The sequence below is a fragment of the Sminthopsis crassicaudata genome, chromosome 2 (genome assembly GCF_048593235.1).
Source record: "Sminthopsis crassicaudata isolate SCR6 chromosome 2, ASM4859323v1, whole genome shotgun sequence".
Taxonomy (NCBI): domain Eukaryota; kingdom Metazoa; phylum Chordata; class Mammalia; order Dasyuromorphia; family Dasyuridae; genus Sminthopsis; species Sminthopsis crassicaudata.
In genome coordinates, this window is record NC_133618.1 from 176,591,338 (window position 1) to 176,613,059 (window position 21,722).

The following is a 21,722-nucleotide window of genomic DNA, read 5'->3' on the forward strand; positions in this document are numbered from 1 at the left end:
AGAAGTATCATTTGTTTCAACATCATATTTACTTGTATTTAGTAGTATGTGATCAACATCATGTATATATATTAACTACATATGAAATATATAACTAGTTGTTTTAATGACAGTGATTCAACATCATATATGTATATATACATACATAGTTACATATATATTATATATAATGATGTTAGATCACATTCTGCCATCAAAATAGCTAATGAAGCCTCTCTTATCTCCTGTTAGAATTGCATTATAATCTTTCTTTCCCTCTCCCCTATACATATAACGTCAGAGGAAATTAGCAGCAGACAAAATGGTTTCAAATAGGGGTCTAAATACATGCTGAAATTCCCATCCATCATTCCTTAAGATCAAAAAAGAAAAAAGAAAGAAATTTTGTTAGTCATTTTCAGTTATGTCTGACCTTTCATGACCCCATTTGGGTTTTTTGGGAGCAAAGATAATGGAATAATTTGCCATTTCCTTCTCTGTCTCATTTTACAGATGAGAAAACTAAAGCAAACTGGGTTATGGTTTATTCAAGGTTACACAGCTTGTTTCTGAAACCAAATTTGAATTCAGAAATATGTAACTTCTTGACTTTAGGACCTATCTCTATCTGTGCCACCTAGCTACCCTAAAAAAGAAATACACACACACACACACACACACACACACACACACACACACACACACACACATTCATTCATTATTATCCAAGAACCCAGTTTCTCCCTCTAAAAAAAAAAAAAAAAAAAAAAAAAAAAAAGTCTTCCCTTGTTAATAAATGTGCATATGGTCAAGAGGTTACAATAGGATTTTTTTTTAACCAGACTGAATTACAGAATGTTTATTGCCGCTTTCTTTAGAAATGAACTTTCAAGCCAAAATGGATTGTATGACTCTAGGATAAGAGAATTTGAAAATTTGAAGAGGCCCCAGGAAACAAGCAGGCCAGTTTCTTAACCTAGGGTCCATGAAATTGTTTTTTTAAGAAACTCTGATAATTGTATACTGTAAATCAGTATAATTGATTTCTTTTGTAATCCTATATATTTTATTCTAAGCATTTAAAAGCATTATTCTGAGAAGGGGTCCATGACACAAAAAAAGTAAAGAATCTTTAACCTAGTTCAACCATACCCATAAGGAATTCCCACAGTTATAATTATATATTGTTTAATATATGTTTTATAAAAAGTTTATATATTTATATAAATTTTAAGTTACATAATGCAAAAATTATTTCCAGCCATTTCCTCCAAGGAGGGAAAAAAAAAAAACACTAGCTTCCAAGGAAGCCTATTTTACTGTTAGACAGCTCTAATAGTAAGGAAGTTTTTCTTGACACTGTCTATATTTAGCTCTTTGCAATTCTACCTTTTGCTCTTGGTTCCAGCCTTCGGGAATAGAATAAGCACAATCTGTCTTCCATGTGACAAGCCCTTCCAGTATTTTGAAAATAAATTATAATCTGCTCTTCCCTCATCTTCTTTTTTAAAAACTAAATGGCCTCAATTCCTTTCAACTGAGCTTCATATTATTTAGATTCCAAAGTCTTCACCACCCTGCTTGGTTTCTGTGGACACACTCTATTTTATCTTTGTTTTTAAACTGACACCTCAAACTGAACAAAGTACTCAAAATAAGGTCTGGTAAAAGCGCAGGACAGTGTGACAGTCACCTCCTTATTTCTTGAAGCAATGCTTCTCTTAATAGTTCCAGATTTTTTTTGTTTACTTTTTGAGGGCCAGATCACACTGCCAAGTCACACTGAGCTAGCACTCCACTAAAATACCTAGTTATTGTGGTTATTAAGACAGACTATGCTGTCTAATTATACCTTCCATACTATACTTTAATTCAAAGTAAGATCTTATATTTATAACTATTTAATTTTATTGGATTTGATCCCAACTGTCAAAAGCTTTTAGGATTCTGACTTTGTCATCCCATATGTTAGCTATCCAAATGTTGTTATCCCACAAGTTAGATGAGTATGCTGTGTGGGATGGGTGCTGGATCCTGTTTCCCAAATTAATTAATCAGAGACATTTTCAGGTACAAAGAAAAAGCATTTATTTAGTCCCTGCAGGGAGAGGCCCAGACACACCTGGGAGTTATCCCAGCTCCCAACATGTGCCCCTGGAACCTGTCTAGCCAGAAGTAGAACAGCCAGTTAAATAGGAAAAGACCCATGCCTTTTAGATTGGATAGACTAATAAAAGGACGTAACCATCCTTGAACAGTGGTCACCAGTGTTGTCTGCTTCCTATGGGTCACATCACCTCCTGTAACTTCACTAACTTCCTGCATCCCAGGGTTCAAGGTTCTTTTCTCCAGAGTTCATGTGATCCCCACCCCCCCAGGGTCTTTCTAGGACCCAGAGTTTAAAGCCCAGTCTCCCAACTCTGGGAACAGGGATCCTGTGGCTCAGTACTGAGAAAACTTCATCCCATTAGTCCCATTCAATGCCATCTATACCATTGTTCATAGCATAGAATCAAGCACAGATCTCTGGTATACTTCTGGAAACCTGTTTCGTTGACATTAAGCCATTAAAATCTCCTCTTTGAGTTTGATTGTCTATTCAGTTCCACATCTAAAATTTCATATAATCATCTATTCCATATTTTTTCATTGCCACAAGAATGGCATATAGTATTCTACAAAATGTTTTCTAAAATCGAGATCATCCTTTATTACATTTCCCTCATCTATCATTTTATTCTCATTTCCTTTTTTTGACAAGGTTATTAAAGTGGAATTTGGCATAAAACCACACTAGTTCCTTATAATTACAGCTTTCCTTTCTAGCTATTCACAAACCATCTCTTTAATGATGTACTCTAGAATTTTTCAAGGAATTGAAGTTAAGCTGCCTGGGCTGTATGGCAGACTTTATTCTCTCCCCTGTTTTGAAAATAAGGACAATACTTGCACTTCTCCCATTTTCCATCATATTTTATTTCTTCCTAACATTGGCTTAGCAGTCATATCTGTCAGCTCTTTTCAGGAACCAAGGATATAGTTCATTTGGGCCAGGGACTTGAATTCATTAAGAGCTCTTTTACTAATTCATTCATTCCTTATCTTGGTTATCAATTCCCAGTTACCCATAGTCATTCTTTTGAATGTCTAGTCATTCTCCTGGTCAGATATAAGAAAACCAAAATGAAAGTTGAGCAGATGTCTTCTCTCTGCTGACAGTTTTTATCATCTGATCTATCTCCAGTAAAAGTGCTGTCCTATCTCTGATACTCCTTTTTCTCAACAACAACAACAAAAAAATACTTTTCAGCTTCTCATCGCTTCAGGACACTCTGAGCTATTTATATTTACTCTCTGTAAACTGAACCTCCTTGTCTTTTGTACTTATTTGAATTCTTTGCAGATCCATATTGATCTTTTTAGCCAAATCCTATTTTTCCTCATTATTAGAATTGTTTATTTTTGTGACTTAAGAATTTCATTTTTTAATATTCCATCTACCTTAGGCTGACTTCCCCCTCTATAATTTTGCCAATTTGAAACTATCCTTCCTCTGGCTTCTTTAACATTTGTTTTCCCAGAATCTAGGTTGAATGTCAGATCATGCCCAAATGTCCTTTATTCATAATCATAAATTCCTAACTCCAGAAGGTTATCTTAGCTTTGCTCACTCCCCATCTTTTTGGTCTTGTCTCATTTTTATCTTGACTCCAAATGTGTCCAATTCCCTTATCTAAGAGAGGAGGAAATTGCAACTCAGAGTTACTAAATTATTTGGCCAAGGTCACATAGATAATAGCATTAAGTGAAATCAAAACAGAACCTAAATCTCAACTTCCAGTTTTCTGTTCTTTATATTTTACCTCCCTAAGATTAAAAAAAAAAAAAGCTAAGTCCTTTAGAATGCTTAACTTTATTTTTAAGAAAAGGCTACGTTGCTGAAAAGTATGTGCTAATAAAACCTTTTGAAAATTGATTCACATTTGAAGAAATTCTGTAATTACTACTATAAACAAGGAGTTGCCCTATCATTTATCCTTTTTGTTAAACAGTGGAAAAAACACTAGATTGGAATTTAGGAGAATCTAGAGTCTAGTAGTAAGTAACTCTACAGCTAACATATATCATCTTGAGCAAGACAGTCTACCTCTTTAGAATTGTTTCCTCTCATATAAAATGATGAAAATTAGCTAGATTATCACTGTTCACTTTTGGTGAACAAAAACCAATTTTGTTCACCAAAAGTCTATTATTCAGGTCCTGGTCAGATCCTGGTTTTACATAAAGCACAGTTATGGCTCTTCTCGAAAATCTTACTTCATCCTTTGCCTTACCTGTAACAACTCTGCCCTAATAGGAATAGTTTGAAAGACTCCATGGCTCTCCTGTTTCCTGGGGGGGAAAATCTAGCTAATATTTATTTCTTGTCCCAAAGTTATAGTTAGAAAAGAAAAAAAAATCCATTCTTAACTCATCCCAACAAAGTAAATGAACCTGCAGCTATTCTGTTATTCTACTGTCTAGAATTAATCCCCCTGAGGCAGTTATCCTACTAGCCCAAGGAAAGTATCCCATGACTTTGTTTTCCCAGCTTTTCCCTTCTCCCTGAACTGTTTCCCTCATTCTTTCTTTTGCTTCCCCCTATCCATGCACTACCTTTCTTCTTACCATATGTGTTCTGCTCCTGTTTTGGTGGTTCATAATAATGTACCCTGACGGTCTTAAGAGCAGTGGTTTTATGATTATAAACTTTCCATGATTTGATCTTTCTTGTGCAGCATATAAAAATATGTTTAGAAGAATTGTACACATTTAACCTATATTGGATTACTCACTATCAAGGAATTTACCAATATCTTTAATAAAATGTGTTTGGGGTAAGGTGAAGGGAAGAAGGAAAATTTGGAACACATAATTTTGTGGAAAAAATGTTGAAAACTATCTTTGCTTCTATTTTGAAAATAAAAGGTTATTATTTAAAGAAAAAAAACTTTCCAAAATATGTGAACCAGGAACATTGACCATATTTACACACAATGGTATTCAGACATAACCCTTTAGTCACTAAGCTAAAGATTCACCCATATAGTTTTTCATTTTGTCAGCAAAAGGAATGGAAACATAGGTGAGATTGAAGAAATATTATGATATATAGCATGGGAAGAATTAAGTTACATTTTCATTTAATGCTATATATTTCTTATATGTACTCAAATTTCCACTCTCCATCTTTCCTCTATTGTGAATTTTATTTAGAGATTTGAGAGTAATAATATTTGCTATCTGTTCTTATGTACCATCAAGGAGTGAATTTATAATCAGTGTCATTCTTTCTTATATAGCCTATTTCACAATAAAAAGATGTACTTCACTAGGACTTGTTGATGAATTGTCTCAGCCTTTTGTTATCCTAGTGGAATGGTTTAGAAATGTATATATCTCTTTTGTCTTTTCCAAAATAGAAAGAATTGAGTGAGAAAATTTATCTAAAATTCCTTGTTATAAAGTGGTTTCCAGCTGGATATTGCTCTCTTAATGAAATACAATCATCATTTTTACAGGTTTAAAGGAAGCAAGAAAGATGATCTTCTTGGAGTGTCATATAATAGGTTAATTAGGATAGATACAGCTACAGGGGATCCGATTACAACATGGAGATTTGCAAATATGAAACAGTGGAATGTAAACTGGGAAATCCGTCAGGTAAAAGTAATTTCTTTTTTTCCCTCCTAAACAGATGTGCTATTCCAGAGAACTGGTTTCAAGGGAGGAACTTTTGATTCAAAAGCTAACAAGCCACAAAGGTTTTGAAATTGTATATAAAATAATCACATTTAATTCTAACCAACTTTTTAAACATGTAGAGACCAAAAAATGACTGAACTGACATGGCAAAATTGTTTAATTCACATTTTGAAATATAGAATCTCCAGCTCCCTAAAATTGCTGAGCTGTACATGACATTTAATTGTACTTCATTCAGTATAAGCTTATGAGAAAGCTTAGATTCATCTTAGAGCACACTTTGTTGAAAAGCTGCCAACAGATTCTTTTGTTTGGGCCTTAAGTTCCATTTGACTAAAATAATTTTACTTTTGAAAGAAAAAAAAAACAGTTAAATGACTCATTTGCACAGATTGGAAAAGATAAGCCTGTTAACACCAAGAACCCATATTCTTTAGGCCTCAATAAACAATCAGTGCATTTCAGAAAGAATAACAAAACCTCAAAGTTGGTAGAAAAGACTTGACTTAGCATGAATCTAATCTTCAAGACATTCAAGTGGTTATCCATCCATCATATCAAGATCTTCAGTAGTGGGGAAGCAACTGCTTCTGGAGGCCTACTACTCTGAAACAACTCCAAATGTTATAGAAGGCTGTTTCTGTTCCTCAACCTACATTCTATTGCTTCTTTTTCTGCTATAAGAGCTAAGCAGATCAAATCTAATTGTGCTCAAATCATACCTGAATTCAGTCATCATGTTCCCCAAGTTTTCTCTACTCTAGACTATACCTCTCTAATTCCATCAACTGCTCCCAGTATGACATAATTTTGAAGCCCTTCACCATCTTGAATGCCTTTCTCTAGATGCTTTCTAATTTACCGATATCCTTATAAAATGTTGAGCACAGAATTAAACAGAATACTTCACATGTGGTCTGATCATGTTAGAAAGCAATGGGACTATCTCCTCTGGGTTCTGGGATACTTTGCCTTTCTTAGTGGGTTCTTAGTTCAAATTAGCTTTCTTGGATACCATATCACATAGTAAGCTCACAATTCTCTAAAATTCCTACATCTTTTTCAGGTGAACTTTTCTCTAGATATAATTCCCTCATTTTATAAATCAGAAATCTTCAAAAGTGGTCTTTTTTATTTGTTGTTTAGTCATGGCGAACTCTTCATGGGTTTTTATTTGGGTTTTGGGTTTTTTTTGGCTAAGATACTAGAGTGGTTTACCATTTCTTTCTCTAGCTCATTATACAGTTAAGGAAATTGAGGAAAACAAGATTAAGTGACTTGCCCAGGAACACATGGTTAGTATCTGAGGTCAAAACTAAATTTAGGAAGATAGACTCTTCATGATTCCAAACTGGGCATTTTATCCACTGTGCCACCTAGTTTTATGCATTACATATTTATCTAATTTAATTTTATTTCAGATTTAACACAATTGTTTAGCCTGTCCAGATCTTTTTAAATTCTGATCCTGTCATCCAGCATATTAGCTCTCTTTTCTCAGCTTTGCATAATCTATGAAATTATTTTTAAAAGGATACTTGTGTGACTCTTTCCAATTTAATAATATGTTTAAAAACCTAGGACCAATTAAGATCACTGGAACTCCACTGCCTACTTCTTATCATTGAAACATCACTCTTTGTATCTAGCCATTCAACTAGTTGCAGATGTACTTAAACTTACCACCATATATACTAATTTTCTCCTTTCCAAAAGAATAGTCTAAGATTCTTTGTCAGAAATTTTGCTAGTTCAGGTTAATAATATCTACAAGATTACCTTGACCTATCAATATAGTAAGCTATAAAAAAAGGAAATTAACTTAGCCTAGAATGACATCTTTTTGAAATTATTCTTCCTCCCTGAGATCATTGCTTCCTTTTCTTTATGTCATTAACTACTCCTTTAATAATGCATACCAAAATTTTGACAGAAATTGAAGTCAAGCTCATTGAGTTATACTTTATAGACTCTAGTCTCCTCTCTTTCTTTAAAAATTGAAATACTTGTTGTTGTTGTTGTTATTCATGATTGTATGCTGTAGGGACATTTTTTGTTCAATACTTTTCAATTGAAGGATTATTCTCCTTGTCGAAAACAAATCACTGTAGTATCTTGCCATTACCATGGTCTTTCAAAGATCAGAGATAGTTGCTTAGATTGACATCTTATACTTCATTCAGTAGCTTAGGTCATTTGGGACTGGTGATTTAAATCCTAAGTACTTAGCACAGTGCTTGGCACAAAGTAAGTGTTAAATAAATCATTCATTGAATTCATTAAGAGTAACTCCCTAAATATATTGGGTTTCAAGAATTCACAAAAATTAAAGTATTTGAGTTGAAAGAGATCTAAATAAGTCATCTAAACTTAAACTTATCTTAAACTTGTCATTTTAAACTTTTTCCATGCATGACCCCTTTTCACCCAATACATTTTTACAGAACTCCTGGTATACAGGTATATAAAACAGGTATGCAAATAAAATGTTTATAGATAATAAATCATAAAAACATTTTATTTTAAAACAATTCTTTAGTATGTATATACTTTGATCATTTATTAAAGATAAAAGCAAATTTGCATTCAATTAAGATAGACATGCTTGTTTGTTTTTACATAAAAAATTACATCTTGGTGGACTATTTGATACTTTTTTACTGTTACTAAATTTTTCATGACCACTACATTCACTAACATCCATTTGGGGTTGCAACTTACAATTTAAGAAGTTTTGACCTAGTCCAATCTATACCTTGAGGAAATCCCACTATAATTTACTAGACCAGAAACTTTCCAGTTTCTACTTGAGGAAATATTAGGGAAAAAATTCCACCTACTCTTTAGACTACAGTTTGAGATAACTAATTTTAGGACTTATCTAAAGTATTTATCAGTACTTTTCAAAGATCATTCTCCTAGATAGAGAAAACAGATGAACAGTTCTGCCTTTTTTCCCCATAAATTGCTATCATCTCCTCAACCTTGAGCAGTCTTGTTTATTCCTTTTCTTGATTTTCTTTTTTTTTTCACCAATTAACTTTTTAAAAATATATTTGTTGTCTTTAGCTTTTCTCATTAATTTCAGCTTTTCTTCTAATATTATTTTATAGCACTATATAATACTTTCTATTCATCCAAGTGAGGCAATATATGTCCTAGAAATATTGGTATAAAAAGTGGTAAAACTGAAAAAATTTATATTGAAGCATATAACATTGGAAGGTTAGGCTCCAATTTCACATAATGTGGCATTTTCTTGGAACTTGAGTTTCCACTATCCATCTTTTATTCAGTTTTTATGTAGCTCTTTAAGACTTGCAAAGTGCTTTTACAAATATTATTTCATTTGACCCACACTAGTACCTGTGAAGCAAGTGCTAACATTATTCCTATTTTACAGATGAGGAAAGTGAGATTGAAAGATATTAGGTCACTTCCCCAAGGATCGCACAACTAGTATGTGTCTGAGATAGAACTGATACTCATATCATCCTCATTCCAAGTCAGGCACCCTATCCATTATACTATATAGCTGCCCTTGATATGAATTTTTATTTAGAGATTTGGGGATAATTGTCTTTCACATTATCTGTTCCTATGTACCTGCATGAAAGAAGTCTACAATTTAAAGGAATGAATTTTAAGCTTAACCTTTCTCATGCCATTTAAATAAAAGTAAAAAGGTGACCTTCAGATCTCATTTCCATTTTCTCTACATGGCTTTTTTTTTTTTTATTAAATTGTTTATTTTTTTCTGATTATACATGTATTTTAACTTTTTTGTACATTTTTCAAAATTTAAGTTAATTGAAAGAGTTCCCTGGCCTTTCACATTTCATTTCCTCTTTATAACTTGAAGCACTTTTTTTTCTCCTTTTCAGAATTATTTTTCTATATAGATAGATAGATAGATAGATAGATAGATAGATAGATCTCAAGAATATATATATATATTCTTGAGAACTTCTTATCCCTTCCAGAATGACTGTCCCCTATAGAATTCTAAGCATTGGAATTCCTGCCTATTATTACCTGCTCCTAATTTTTACACAACTTGAGCAAATGTTCAAATAATTGAAGTTCCCCATCATTACTGTTGTCTCATATGGATGAGTTAGGCTTAAGTTCCATTTCCCAAACATTCCCTTTTCTTTTCACATAATATGTGGCATATGCCAGTGACAACATTGGTTCAATTTTTGCCTCAATGTCTCTTCCTCCAGTTCTCTTTCACCAAGTTTTGATCCTCTGGTTCCTTGATGTTCCTCTTATAAGTATATATTCTTAATATAGTGCTATCTTGTTCTTCCAATTAAGGTTTATCTCTTTAGAGGCTTACTCTGTGGTGGGTCTCATACATCATACTTAGGAGTTCAGATATATCTCTTTGCATTAGCTCACATCATATACACTGTGCATTTGAGTATATGCATTGACATCTGAGGCCATGGGCTTTATTATTTCTTTTTTGTTGGATTTTATTGAATCTTTCCTTTTGTTGGAGTTTCTGGGCATCTCGGCTACTATTTTTCTTCCTACCTCATAGCAATTTTCTATGATAATCCAGGTCAGTAGATAACATATGTCACTTCTTCTGCTACCCGCTTCTTTCTTAGTTTAAAGTCCTTTTAATTATGTAATTGAGATTTGAAAACTGGCTGGCATTCTGGGATTTGTTATTATAGGGATAAGCATTACAATGGATTTTGTAAGGCTATATGTGAATACATTCTTACCACACACACACACACACACACACACACACCCAAGATTTCATACTCTGATATTTTTGTGTCCTTAAATAACTCTGTAAGAAGCATTTTTACTCTTCCAACAGAATATGTGAGTATGGTATAGTGGGAACACTTAAAACTCTAAAGTCACTCTGTGATCTTGGATAGTCAGCCAAAAAAGCATTTATTAAACATTTTTTAAAATTTATTAAATTTATTAAATCAAAGCAAACCACCTAATTTCTCTAGATCTCCATTATAATAGTGGCAAAAATGAAGAACTTAGACTAAGTGATCTCTTAAATATCTTCTATCCATCATCAAAATTTTCAAATTGTCTTTCTTGCCCTTTACTAATTGTGGTATAAACTTACCTCCTGTAAAGAGGAGACCTCTTTCATTCACAGCTTGCCCTATAATGTAGGGACCACTTGAACAGTATTTGCATCTCATATCATTCAATCAAATATTGATTAAAGACCAATGACTTTCAGAATTTATTTCTTTAAAAGTTGCTACCACCAGAGGGCACCAAATGAGCAGTAAATTCCTTATTCCCCTAGCCGCCCATACACACACCTCCTTATTTTTAAGCTAAGTAAGCAGTTAATTGTTTGCAGACTATTTCACAAGAAACCAGAGCCTAAATAATCATTAACAGCATGTTGAATTCCAATATATGATTGCCTAGCTGTCTATGTAGATTTCTTTCTTACTTGTGCTCTGCATTTTTCCCCCCAGGTTGCCATAGAATTTGACCAAAATGTATCTATTGCTTTCACTTGCCTAAGTGCAGATTGCAAGATAGTACATGAATATATCGGTGGCTATATCTTCTTATCTACCCGTTCGAAAGACCAAAATGAAACACTTGACGAAGAGCTCTTCCACAAATTAACCGGAGGTCAAGAGTGAAACAGCTGACTTGGTTGACCTTTGCAAACAGTACAACCACATCATGGTTTTTTATTTTGTACATAGGTTTTGGGTTTTTTTAAATCCTTTGACCATTCTTGACCAATACAATGTAAATACTGTAATACTTCTCTCCCTTCTTTTGTTACTAGCCATTGAACCCACATTTTGTTTGATGCACAAGCCAATGCACATTCATTCCCTTCCTTCCCGAAGTATTGTCTATGGTGAAATTACTTTAACCTGAATATTATGACCTAAAGTTGGCTTTTAGTCCTATGGTGGCAACAGATTAATGGAGAAAGAAGATGTAAAGTAAAATAGTTCTTATACATACTCAGAAGCAAATGTTTGGTATCATTCCCATGAGGTATCCTGAGATGATCCCATCAAGGATTTTTTCTGATTCCCAGAGGAACTAGAACTTACCAACAAATTTTGAATGATATGTTTCCTTTTCTGAAGCTAAAAAATGAGAAGAAAACTTGGAATTCAAGAGTAATACATAAAGAATAAGATCCTCTCTGACTTTACACAGATGAGGCAAATCAGGAAACATCTTTCAGCGCATAGGAACAAATCTCAAGATTTAAGGCCACCTCTAAGGCTTAATTTGACCCTTGGGCTCAAGGACCATGTGGTTCATGTAATAACAAATATATTTGAAACATCTTCTTTTGACAGAAACTGATAATTTGATCATAACTCTGGTATTATCAAACTTCAGTATCATTTATATATAACTTCCTAATATTTCAGTTTATGGATTAGAATTATAATATTTGAAGTATACAGTCTATTTGTCACAAAGGACAAAGTTGTGCATAATATGTCAAAATGAGGCTTTAATTTCAACTGAACAGTTTGTATTTCCCATTTGTCTATTATTTTCATAATAATTTTAACAGATGTTGACTGATTTTTGACTAAATTTTGTCCAATTTTGTCTGCAAACAAGAGTTACAGGAAAAAATTCAAATTCCATTTATGGGTACTTTTGGCTATCCCAAAGAAGACAATGTCAGTCAAATGAAATCTTCCAAATGAGTCATTTGTACTCAGTAGAGATGCACTTTACAAAAAGTCTATATTTTAGAATAGCTCATTATCCTCTTAGAGTATTAGATTTCTAAATAGTCACGAGAGGTCAATAAGTATTTATTAAATTCTTACTGTATGCCAAGCATTGTATTAAGTAGTCTATACAGTTCATTCTTTCTCCTGTGTAAAGCCATAAAGTCCATATTCTTCATAGCCATCACTGTAAAATTTTACACTAATACATGCAATTTAAAATTATTTACTTTTCTATCTATATTAGATGGGAAAAATCCATTTAATTTTTTTATATGGATGGGTATAGGAACTAGAAATAGGGACAATGATTTCCTTGCTTGAGTATACTCTTAAGTGAGGAAGTTGCCAATATCGGCTGACTTAGTACCTTTTCTGCACTTGGGTCCTTTTTAATTTTGAACTTGACAAATGCCAGATAAAATAAGTATCTCCTTATACATAGTAGAACAGAGAAAAGATTTTATAAGTAACCGAACATCCATTATATACAGTCTGCTTTTCCCTTAAAATATCAGATAACAATTCTGCACTTATAGGCTGAGAGTGGACTGGAACACTAAGAGTTAAGTGTGAGAGTCACATAGTTAAATGTTAGAGGCAGGTCTTGAGCCCAAGTCAACTTGGTATAAAGGCTGGCTCTCTAATACTGTGTCTTGTACTTTAACTACAATAATAAAATACACAAAGTTTGTTTGGTATTTTTTCGAGTCAGTATTGTTCTGGCCTAATTGGCCCTTTTCCATATAGCTGTCTATAAGCTAAGGTAAGTTATATCTTTGCTTTTTGTTGTTGTTGTTATTGTTGTTGTTTTCCCTTCATTCTCCAAGAGGACCAGACATCAAGGAGGGGATGCCATGACATGCAAATTGAATTTAAATGAGGGAGGGCTGGGCAAGGTCATCTGCCTCACTTCCCCTCCAGAACCATCTGGGTCCAGTGGCAGGACATACATAGATCAAGATGACTGGAGTTGGCCTTGGAGGAAACAGGAGATCTTGACCTTTTTAAGCTAATATCTCTGTTACTAGGAGAACACAGCTTTCTGATTTCTTTCATCCTTCCTCATAACTCCAGAAAGAGGCTAGTTCTTATTTATCCATGGAAACAAAGTAATACTCATAATCTGAGCGTATAGGGATGATCTGAAAACATCAGTATATTCATGAATTTTAAATTATTTATAATGTCAAAAATTCAGATGAAACAAGAAATAGCACTTCAGTTCTTTGCTACTCTTCCCACCTTTGAGAAGAAATACAAATGACCAAGGTAGACATTGAAAGCTTGGAAATAGCAATTTCATAGTGAATTATAGATTCAGTATGAGCCAAGAGTCTTGATGAGGTGCCTCAAAAAAAAACAATGGGATCAAAAACTACAAGCTTTCGTGAATAAGATGATCATTCTTCTGCACTGTGCCATGGTCCAGACCAATCTAGGAGGTAGGGAAGAGGGAGAACATTCCACACTTGGGAAACAGCCAGTGAAAATGCCAAGTCAAGAAATGGAGTATTTTGTACAAGAAACAGCTGTGGGGGCCAAGGATGATAGATTTGGAGTACATGGAGAGGAATAAGCTATTAGAAGAATGGAAAAGCAATAGCGAGCCAGATTATGAAGGACTTTAAAATCTAAACAGGACTTTTTATTTGTTCCTTAGTTAAAAGGAAGAAGGTAAGCATTATTGATACCTATGATATTCTAGACACTGCATTAAGTGCCTTAGAAATACATCATTTGATTCTTACAACAATCCTTTGAGGAAGGCACTGATTATCTTCATTTTACAAATGAGTAGTCTGAGGCACAAAGTCTTGATTAGTCCAGAGTCATACTAGTAAACTAGCAAGTGTCTGAGGCTGAATTTTAACTCAGTTTTCCTGACTGCAGGCCCAGAGCTTGAATTATTACCGTCCAGCTGCCTGTAATAAAGAGTTCCTGGAATTTTAGTATCTGGGTGGTATGGTCTTACCTGTGCTTTAAGGACATCAATATGACAGCTTAGTGGAGGATGGACAAGAAGCTTGAGGTCAGGAGACCAGTCAGTAAAACCTGTAGCAATAAAAATCTGAATCAGTGGTAGCGGTATCAGAGGAGACATAGATGAGAGTTGTTATGAAGGCAGAAATAACTGGACTTGGCAGCTGATTGGGTAGAAGATAGAATCAAGGTTGCGAGCCCACAGTAACAGTATTTTTACAAGAAGGTATAGGTGGGTAAATTTTAATTCAGTTTCAGACATGTTGGTTTTAAAATGTCTATGAAATACCCAGTTCAGGATATCCTGTAAGATCTTGGAGATGGAAGACTGGCGTCTGGTTACTCAAGAATTATTTAAGTACTGACTATAACCAAGGAAACTTGGGGACTACAAATAGCAAAAAGAAAAACAGTTCTTGTCTTCAAGGAATTTACTTTCCAGTGCTAAAAGACTATACATAAAAGGAAACTGAAGGGGATTGGGAGGAGACCAAGGTATTTGGTGAGGTGGAAGGGAGTTCTGGTTGAGAAAGTTGAGTACAGCTAAAGAAGAATGAGACCTGGCTGGCCAGGGCACCCTCCTTAAGTTGGAATTTGGGGAGGAGCTATCCAGTCAAAGGAGAAGGGCTTCAGAATACTTCTAAAGAGGAATTGGGCTTCAGAGATAAAAGGATTTCTGGGGCATGCTAGAGGAAGGGTACAGAGTGAATTTATACCTCGTGGCAAGATAAAGACTATAGACTGATTTAATCAGTTTCATTGTGTGCTTATAATTAGTTGGAGATCAGGCAGGATGGTCAGGAAGAGAGTCACTTTGGATTTGGAATGAAACCACTTCTTTAAGTTCTTTAAACATAAATTCCATTTTAGAGGGAAAAAGGCAAGGGAGGGGTTATATCTGGACAAATAGATCAGAGAATCATCAAAAGAGGTTATAACTAAATCCATGGAAGCAGATGAGATCACCAAGTGAAATAAAGCAGGAAAAGAGAAAAGAACTCAGGAGAGGTAGGGAGTGGAAAGCAGGATGAATGAAGATCCAATGACAGAAACTAAGAAGTAGGTTGGTAGAAATGAGAGTAGCAGCATGAAAACCTAGAGAGATGTGAATATCAAGAACAAGGTAATTAATTGTGTCAGAGACTCCAGCAATGAAGAATAATAATTGAGAAAAAGGCATTACATTTAAGAGATCAGTGGTTGCTTTGGAGAAAGCACTTTCAGTTGGATGATAGAATTTGAAACTGGATCATAAGAGTTGGGGTAAAAAGAGGGGAAGTGGGGCATCAATTATAGACAGTCTTAAGGAGCTTAGTTACAATAGGAAAGAGAGAAGGTGAGAGTTGTGTGAACTTTGATTCATACAAGCTCAAAAACTAAAATTTTGCTCCAAAACTCAAATCTAAAATTGTATTATCCTCTGAAACTCTTCTCTTGTTATTAACATAATCTTTATTTCCTTTTGACTCTAAGGCCTTTTCTCTATCCCCTAATCCCTTGAAAGTTCTCCTTCCTCATTGCCACCTCCTGACTTCTCTGGCTTCCTCCTCCAAACTCTCTTAGTTTTAGTGCCTTCTTTCTGTCAATAATTTCTTAATTATCTTGTGTGGTATTTGCAGGTTGCTTTCCTCATCAGATTGTGAACTTTTTGAGAGGAGGGATACTTGCCTTTCTCAATGCATAGGATAGTACCTGGCATATTGTAGTAAGTGCTTAGATAAATGAGCATTGACTTCTCAAACCCTATCACACTAAGAACCTCTTCTAATCTAAATTAATTCTCTAATGCTATAGTATTTCCACATTTTTGTTATTGTTGACCTGTTTTCTTTCTTGTGGCTTTTTTTTTCACTTCTGATCTGATTTTTCTGGTGCACCATGATAAATATGGTAATATGTTTAGAAGAATATACATATTTAACCTCTATTGGATTGCTTGCTATCTTGGGGAGGAGGAAGGGAGAAAGATTGGGACACAAGATTTTGCAAAGGTGAATGTTGAAAACTATTTTTGCATGTATTTGGAAAAATAAAATACTGTATTTAAGAAAAAAAAAACTAATGATAACAAAAACCTGACCCTTAACTCCTATCTCAAACACTATATAGAAAATTCATGCATATCTTGACTGCCATCACACCACTATTTAGTTATATGCCCCATTTGCAGAATACAGAATTAGTTTCTTCATAGTATCTCATGAAAAAGAACAAACATAAAGAAACTGGAAATTAGCATACATTGTGCTTATATTGAAGCCTGTGATTTATTTTTTTTGCTAGACAAAGAGGGAACTGTATAATTAATTACATAATTATAACACTATAATTTATTATGTAATTATAAGCAATAACTACTTTAGATTTGCCACTGACATGCTTTGTGACTCCTGGCAATAAATGACTTTCATATCCATGATGTTCTCTTAACATTCAGATTTTCTTTGAAAATCCCCAGCTTAGGAAGGTAACTAGTGGCACAGTGGATAGAGCACCAGCCCTGAATACAGGAGGACCCGAGTTCAAATGTGGTCTCAGACACTTAACACTTTCTAGCTGTGTGACCCTGGGCAAGTCACTTAACCCCAGCCTCAAAAAAAAAAGAAAATCCCCAGCTTCCTGTTCCTCCTCCCCAATTCCCTGAAGTGGTGAGAATTCATTACCTTATTATTTAAGAAAATGCAGTTACCAATTCAGAAAGATGTCTATGTATCTGTGTATACAAATTGGACAATTTACTAGAAAATTTCACAATTTTTTGTTGAATGAAAGCAAGTGAGAATCAAGGTTCTTTAAAACTTCCCCTCTCAAAAAAATCAGTAGAATAAATACATTCATCCAATACTTATCACTTTGTTAATTATATTCTCACTTGATACAATTGCGTGAGATATTTTTTTGTTTTTGTTTTTACAGGAACTTGTAATTTTTATGGAGGTGGGAAATCTGATGAGGAAACTGTCACTATTATGCTTTGAAAGTCCAACAACCTTATCCATTACCTAATTGACTAATCCTTTCTAATTATCCATTTTTATCTCTGTATTAAAGTTGAAACATTCCATTTATCATTCAAATATATAGAGAACTTTTAAAATGTGGTTTTCAAGAAACCTACAAGAAAAGTGGTATAAGATTTCAAGGCTCCTTTTTCCTGCTTAAATTGAGGTAAAGGAATGTCTTTCTTTGGTCACTGTTTATTTGCTCCCAACACAAATCAGTCAGTACTTCACCTACTAACTGGAATTTAAGAATGAGATTGGAAACATTCCAAGTTCAGTCCTTAAGATTCTGGGATAAAACAGATTTACCTGATAAAAGTTGCAAACAGAACAGAGCATTAGCCCTTTTTGGAGAAGAAATCCTAAACATCACATCTCTAATGTTTAGGAAAGATATTGATAAGCTAAAGATCATGTAAAGGGAAGCAACCAAGATGAAGGCCTTTAAGGATTAGTTGAATGAAAAGAAAATTCTTTAGTAGAAAGAAGAAAAGATGGGGTAGGGAAAAGGGGGAACATGGTAGCTGCCTTTAAGGATTTTAAAGCTGTGATCTGGAAGAATGATTAGATTCTGTTTGGATGCAGAAAGCTGAGTCAGTGATGAGTAGGAGTTATCAAATACTGAATTTAGACTAATTATAAAGACAGATTTCCTAAGAATTAGAACCAGCCAAAAATGAAGCAAGTAATGGTAATCTTTAAGTGTAGGGTAAGTGTATCACTTGTCTGGTAAATTGCAGAGGTAATTCTTTTAAAGGTGTGGTTTAGACCAAATAGCCAATGGTGTTCTTTCCAATTCTGAAATTCTATTATAAACAATTCTCCAGAGAAGTTAAAATGAAGATAAGGGTTGATTTCCAAAATCTTTAGTTAGTCCAGTCATTGGAAGAAAATCTCTTTTTTTTTTGAAAGGAGCTTTATCTGAACTGTTTTATCTTATCTTTATAAATCTTTTACAAATCATCTACCTTTAGCTATTTCTATAAGAGTTTCCCTCCAGTGGTAAAGGATAGCTCTGGGCATCCAGTGAATTTATTAGAGTTTGGATATCTATCTAAAATTCTGTGAAGGGGAGGAAATAGTTTAGAGTTAATAGGGTAACCTGGGCTTTTAACTGGGTCTGAAAAATACAAACATGAATTACAGAAGTGTATGGAACTAAAAATTTACAAATCCTTTCAAGAGTTCTGAATAAGGCAGAAGTTTCTGGTCTCTCAACTTGTTCTTTGGACTCTCTCTGGCCAGTAAAATTCTTTGTAATTCACCAAATATGAAGAAATGAGCGTGTCCCAATATATTTTACCCCATCTTCACCATGGCAAGAATTGTTAAGTTGACTTAATTTTTTTATTAATGGGAAATGTAACTTTATGCCAAACCAATAATTTTGTATCTCATATTCTTTCAGGGGAAAAGGTAGACATTCAATGAAATATGAATCTTTCAATCATTTCTGACAGGAAGAACTAAATGGAAAATTTGATATTCAAGTACAAGATTCAGGAGAAGTATAAACAGATAAACAGAAAAGAAAAAACAAACATGTTATTCAATAATAAGGTGATACTTGTAAGTCTTAAGAATGATATCCTTATTAGGGCAGTCAGAAGGGGGTTTAGTCACACAAAAAGTGTGACTATAAATTGGCTTTTATATAATGATATAAAACAAATTTAAGGGCATAGAAATAGCATTGTACTGGGAGAAGATAGAAGGGGAAACAAAAAGGGGGAAATTACATCACATGTAGAGGCACAAAAGACCTATTATAATAGAAAGAAAGGAGGCAGGTGAGCACTATTTGAACCTTAATCTCATCAGATTTTACTCAAAAATGGAATCACATGTTCACTCAGATGGACATAGAAATTTATCTTAGCCTATAAGGGAAGTAGGAGTGAAAAGAGTAAAGAAAAAAGGGGGTGGATATAAGGAAAGCAGAAGTAGGTGGAGAAAGGGGAAAGAAGGGAAAGGATGGATAGACGAGAGGGCAGAAGCAGAAGGAGAAAATGGAACGAAAACAGAGGAAAGTTGTTAGAAGAGAGAGCAGAGAGGCTGTGATCAGAAGCAAAATTCTGGTGAAGAACAGGGTGAAAAGAGAGAAAAGAAGTATAAATGGGGAGAAAATAGGATGAAGAAAATACATAATTGGTAATTATAACTGAATGGGAATGGGGTGAACTCTATCATATAATGGAAGCCAAGAGAATGGATTAAAAACCAGAATTCTAAAATATGTTGTTTACAAGAAACACACCTGAAGCAAAAAGATACATAAAGAATAAAGGTAAAAGGCTGGAGCAGAATATATTAAGCTTCAGTTGAAGTTAAAAAAAATTTTTAAATAGAGGTAGCAAGTCTGACCTTAGACAAAGCTAAAACAAAAAAGGATCCTAATTAAAAGAGATAAGGAAGGAAACTACATCTTGCTAAAAGGTACCATAGACAATAAAGTAGTATCAATAGTAAACATATATGCACAAAGTGGTATATATCCAAATTTTGAGGAAAAGTTAAACGAGTTACAAGAAAAAATAGATAGCAAAACTATAATAGTAGGGGATTTAATAATCCCATTCAGAACTAGAAAAATCTGACACAAACAAGAAAGAAGTTAAGGAGATAAATAGAATTTTAGAAAAGTTAGATGTAATAGATCTCTGAGGAAAATTGAATGGGAATAGAAAGAAACATTTCTTTCTCAGCAGGATATGGCACCTACATAAAAAATGGCCATTAGGGCATAAAAACCTCACAATCAAATGCAGTAAAACAAATAATAAATTATTCTTTTTTACATTATCATGTAGTAAAAATTACATGCAATAAAGGGTCATGGAAAGATAGAACAAAAACTAATTAGAAATTAAACAATCTAATCCTAAAGAAGGAGAGGTTCAAAAAACAAATCATAGAAATAATCACTAAATTCATCCAAGCAAATGACAATAATGGAAATAATATACCAAAATTTATGGGGTGTAGCCACTTTTCAAAAACTTTCAAAAACTCTTCTTCAGTTAGAACTTCAGCTAGAGAGGAATTGACTTTAACTGAGGTAAATGTTTCAGCATCAATGGATATCAGTCTGTTGAGAACATTATGGGAATGTTCAGCCCATCTCTCTGGGATCATATTCTTAGCATTAATCAATGTGATTCTATCAGCACTAAGCAGGTGAGGTTCACCATATGTCTTTGGCCCATAAATAGCCTTCAGGGCATCATAAAAGTACTTTGGATTGTTACTATCAGCATAAAACTGAATTTAATCTGTCTTCTTACTGAGCCAAAAAATTCTGCATCTCTCTAAACTTCACTTGTATTTTACTTTTGATGGAATTAAATGTTGCCTTTTTAGAGATGAATAAACTATCCAAGTAGTACACTAGAGGTACTAATATTTCCTGAATACACTTTACACTCCCCCAAATTAGCAAATGATTCCTAGTAGTATCTTGGCAGTTCTGACTCTGGTTGACTATATAACCCTTGACTGCCCAATCTCAGTTTCTTAGACTACAAGGGAATATAAAGACATCTTGATCCATGACTTATATACAACCAATTTATACATCATCATTATCATAGCATTTATTTAATGCTTATTATGTGCCAGGCATTTTGCAAAGTGCTTATATTATATCATTTGATTCTTACTACAATGCTGAGGTACAGGTACTATTATGTCTCCATTTTATACTTGAGAAAACTGAGGTAAAGAGAGGTTAAGATAATTTGTCCAAATTCTCAGATGAAGAAATTGAAATTATTTCTAGCCATATGAAAAGATTCTCCAAGTCATTATTAATAAGAGAAATGTAAATTAAGACAACTCTGAGATACTACTACACACCTGTCAGATTGGCTAGAATGACAGGGAAAGATAATGCAGAATGTTGGAGGGGATGTGGGAAAACAGGGACACTGATACATTATTGGTGGAATTGTGAATACATCCAGACATTCTGGAGAGCAATTTGGAACTATGCTCAAAAAGTTATTAAACTGTGCATATCCTTTGACCCAGCAGTGTTACTACTGGGCTTATACCCCAAAGAGATCTTAAAGAAGGGAAAGGGACCTATAGGTGCAAGAATGTTTGTGGTAGCTCTTTTTGAGGTGGCCAGAAACTGGAAACTATGTGGATGCCCATCAATGGGAGAATGGCTGAATAAATTGTGGTATATGAATATTATGGAATATTATTGTTCTGTAAGAAATGACCAACAGGATGATTTCAGAAAGGCCTGGAGAGACTTACATCAACTGATGCTGAGTGAAATGAG

General features: G+C 34.0%; 1 protein-coding gene across 1 annotated transcript in view; it reads left to right on the plus strand.

Moving 5' to 3' along the window:
* Positions 1 to 13,150, plus strand: part of FERMT1 (FERM domain containing kindlin 1) — a 55,496-nt gene extending 42,346 nt beyond the window's left edge. The window contains exons 14-15 of the mRNA XM_074287898.1: positions 5,541 to 5,682; positions 11,202 to 13,150. Coding sequence (XP_074143999.1) covers positions 5,541 to 5,682; positions 11,202 to 11,375 — 316 coding nt within the window. The 3' untranslated portion in view covers positions 11,376 to 13,150. The remainder of the gene's footprint in view (positions 1 to 5,540; positions 5,683 to 11,201) is intronic.
* The last annotated feature ends 8,572 nt before the right edge of the window (positions 13,151 to 21,722 follow it).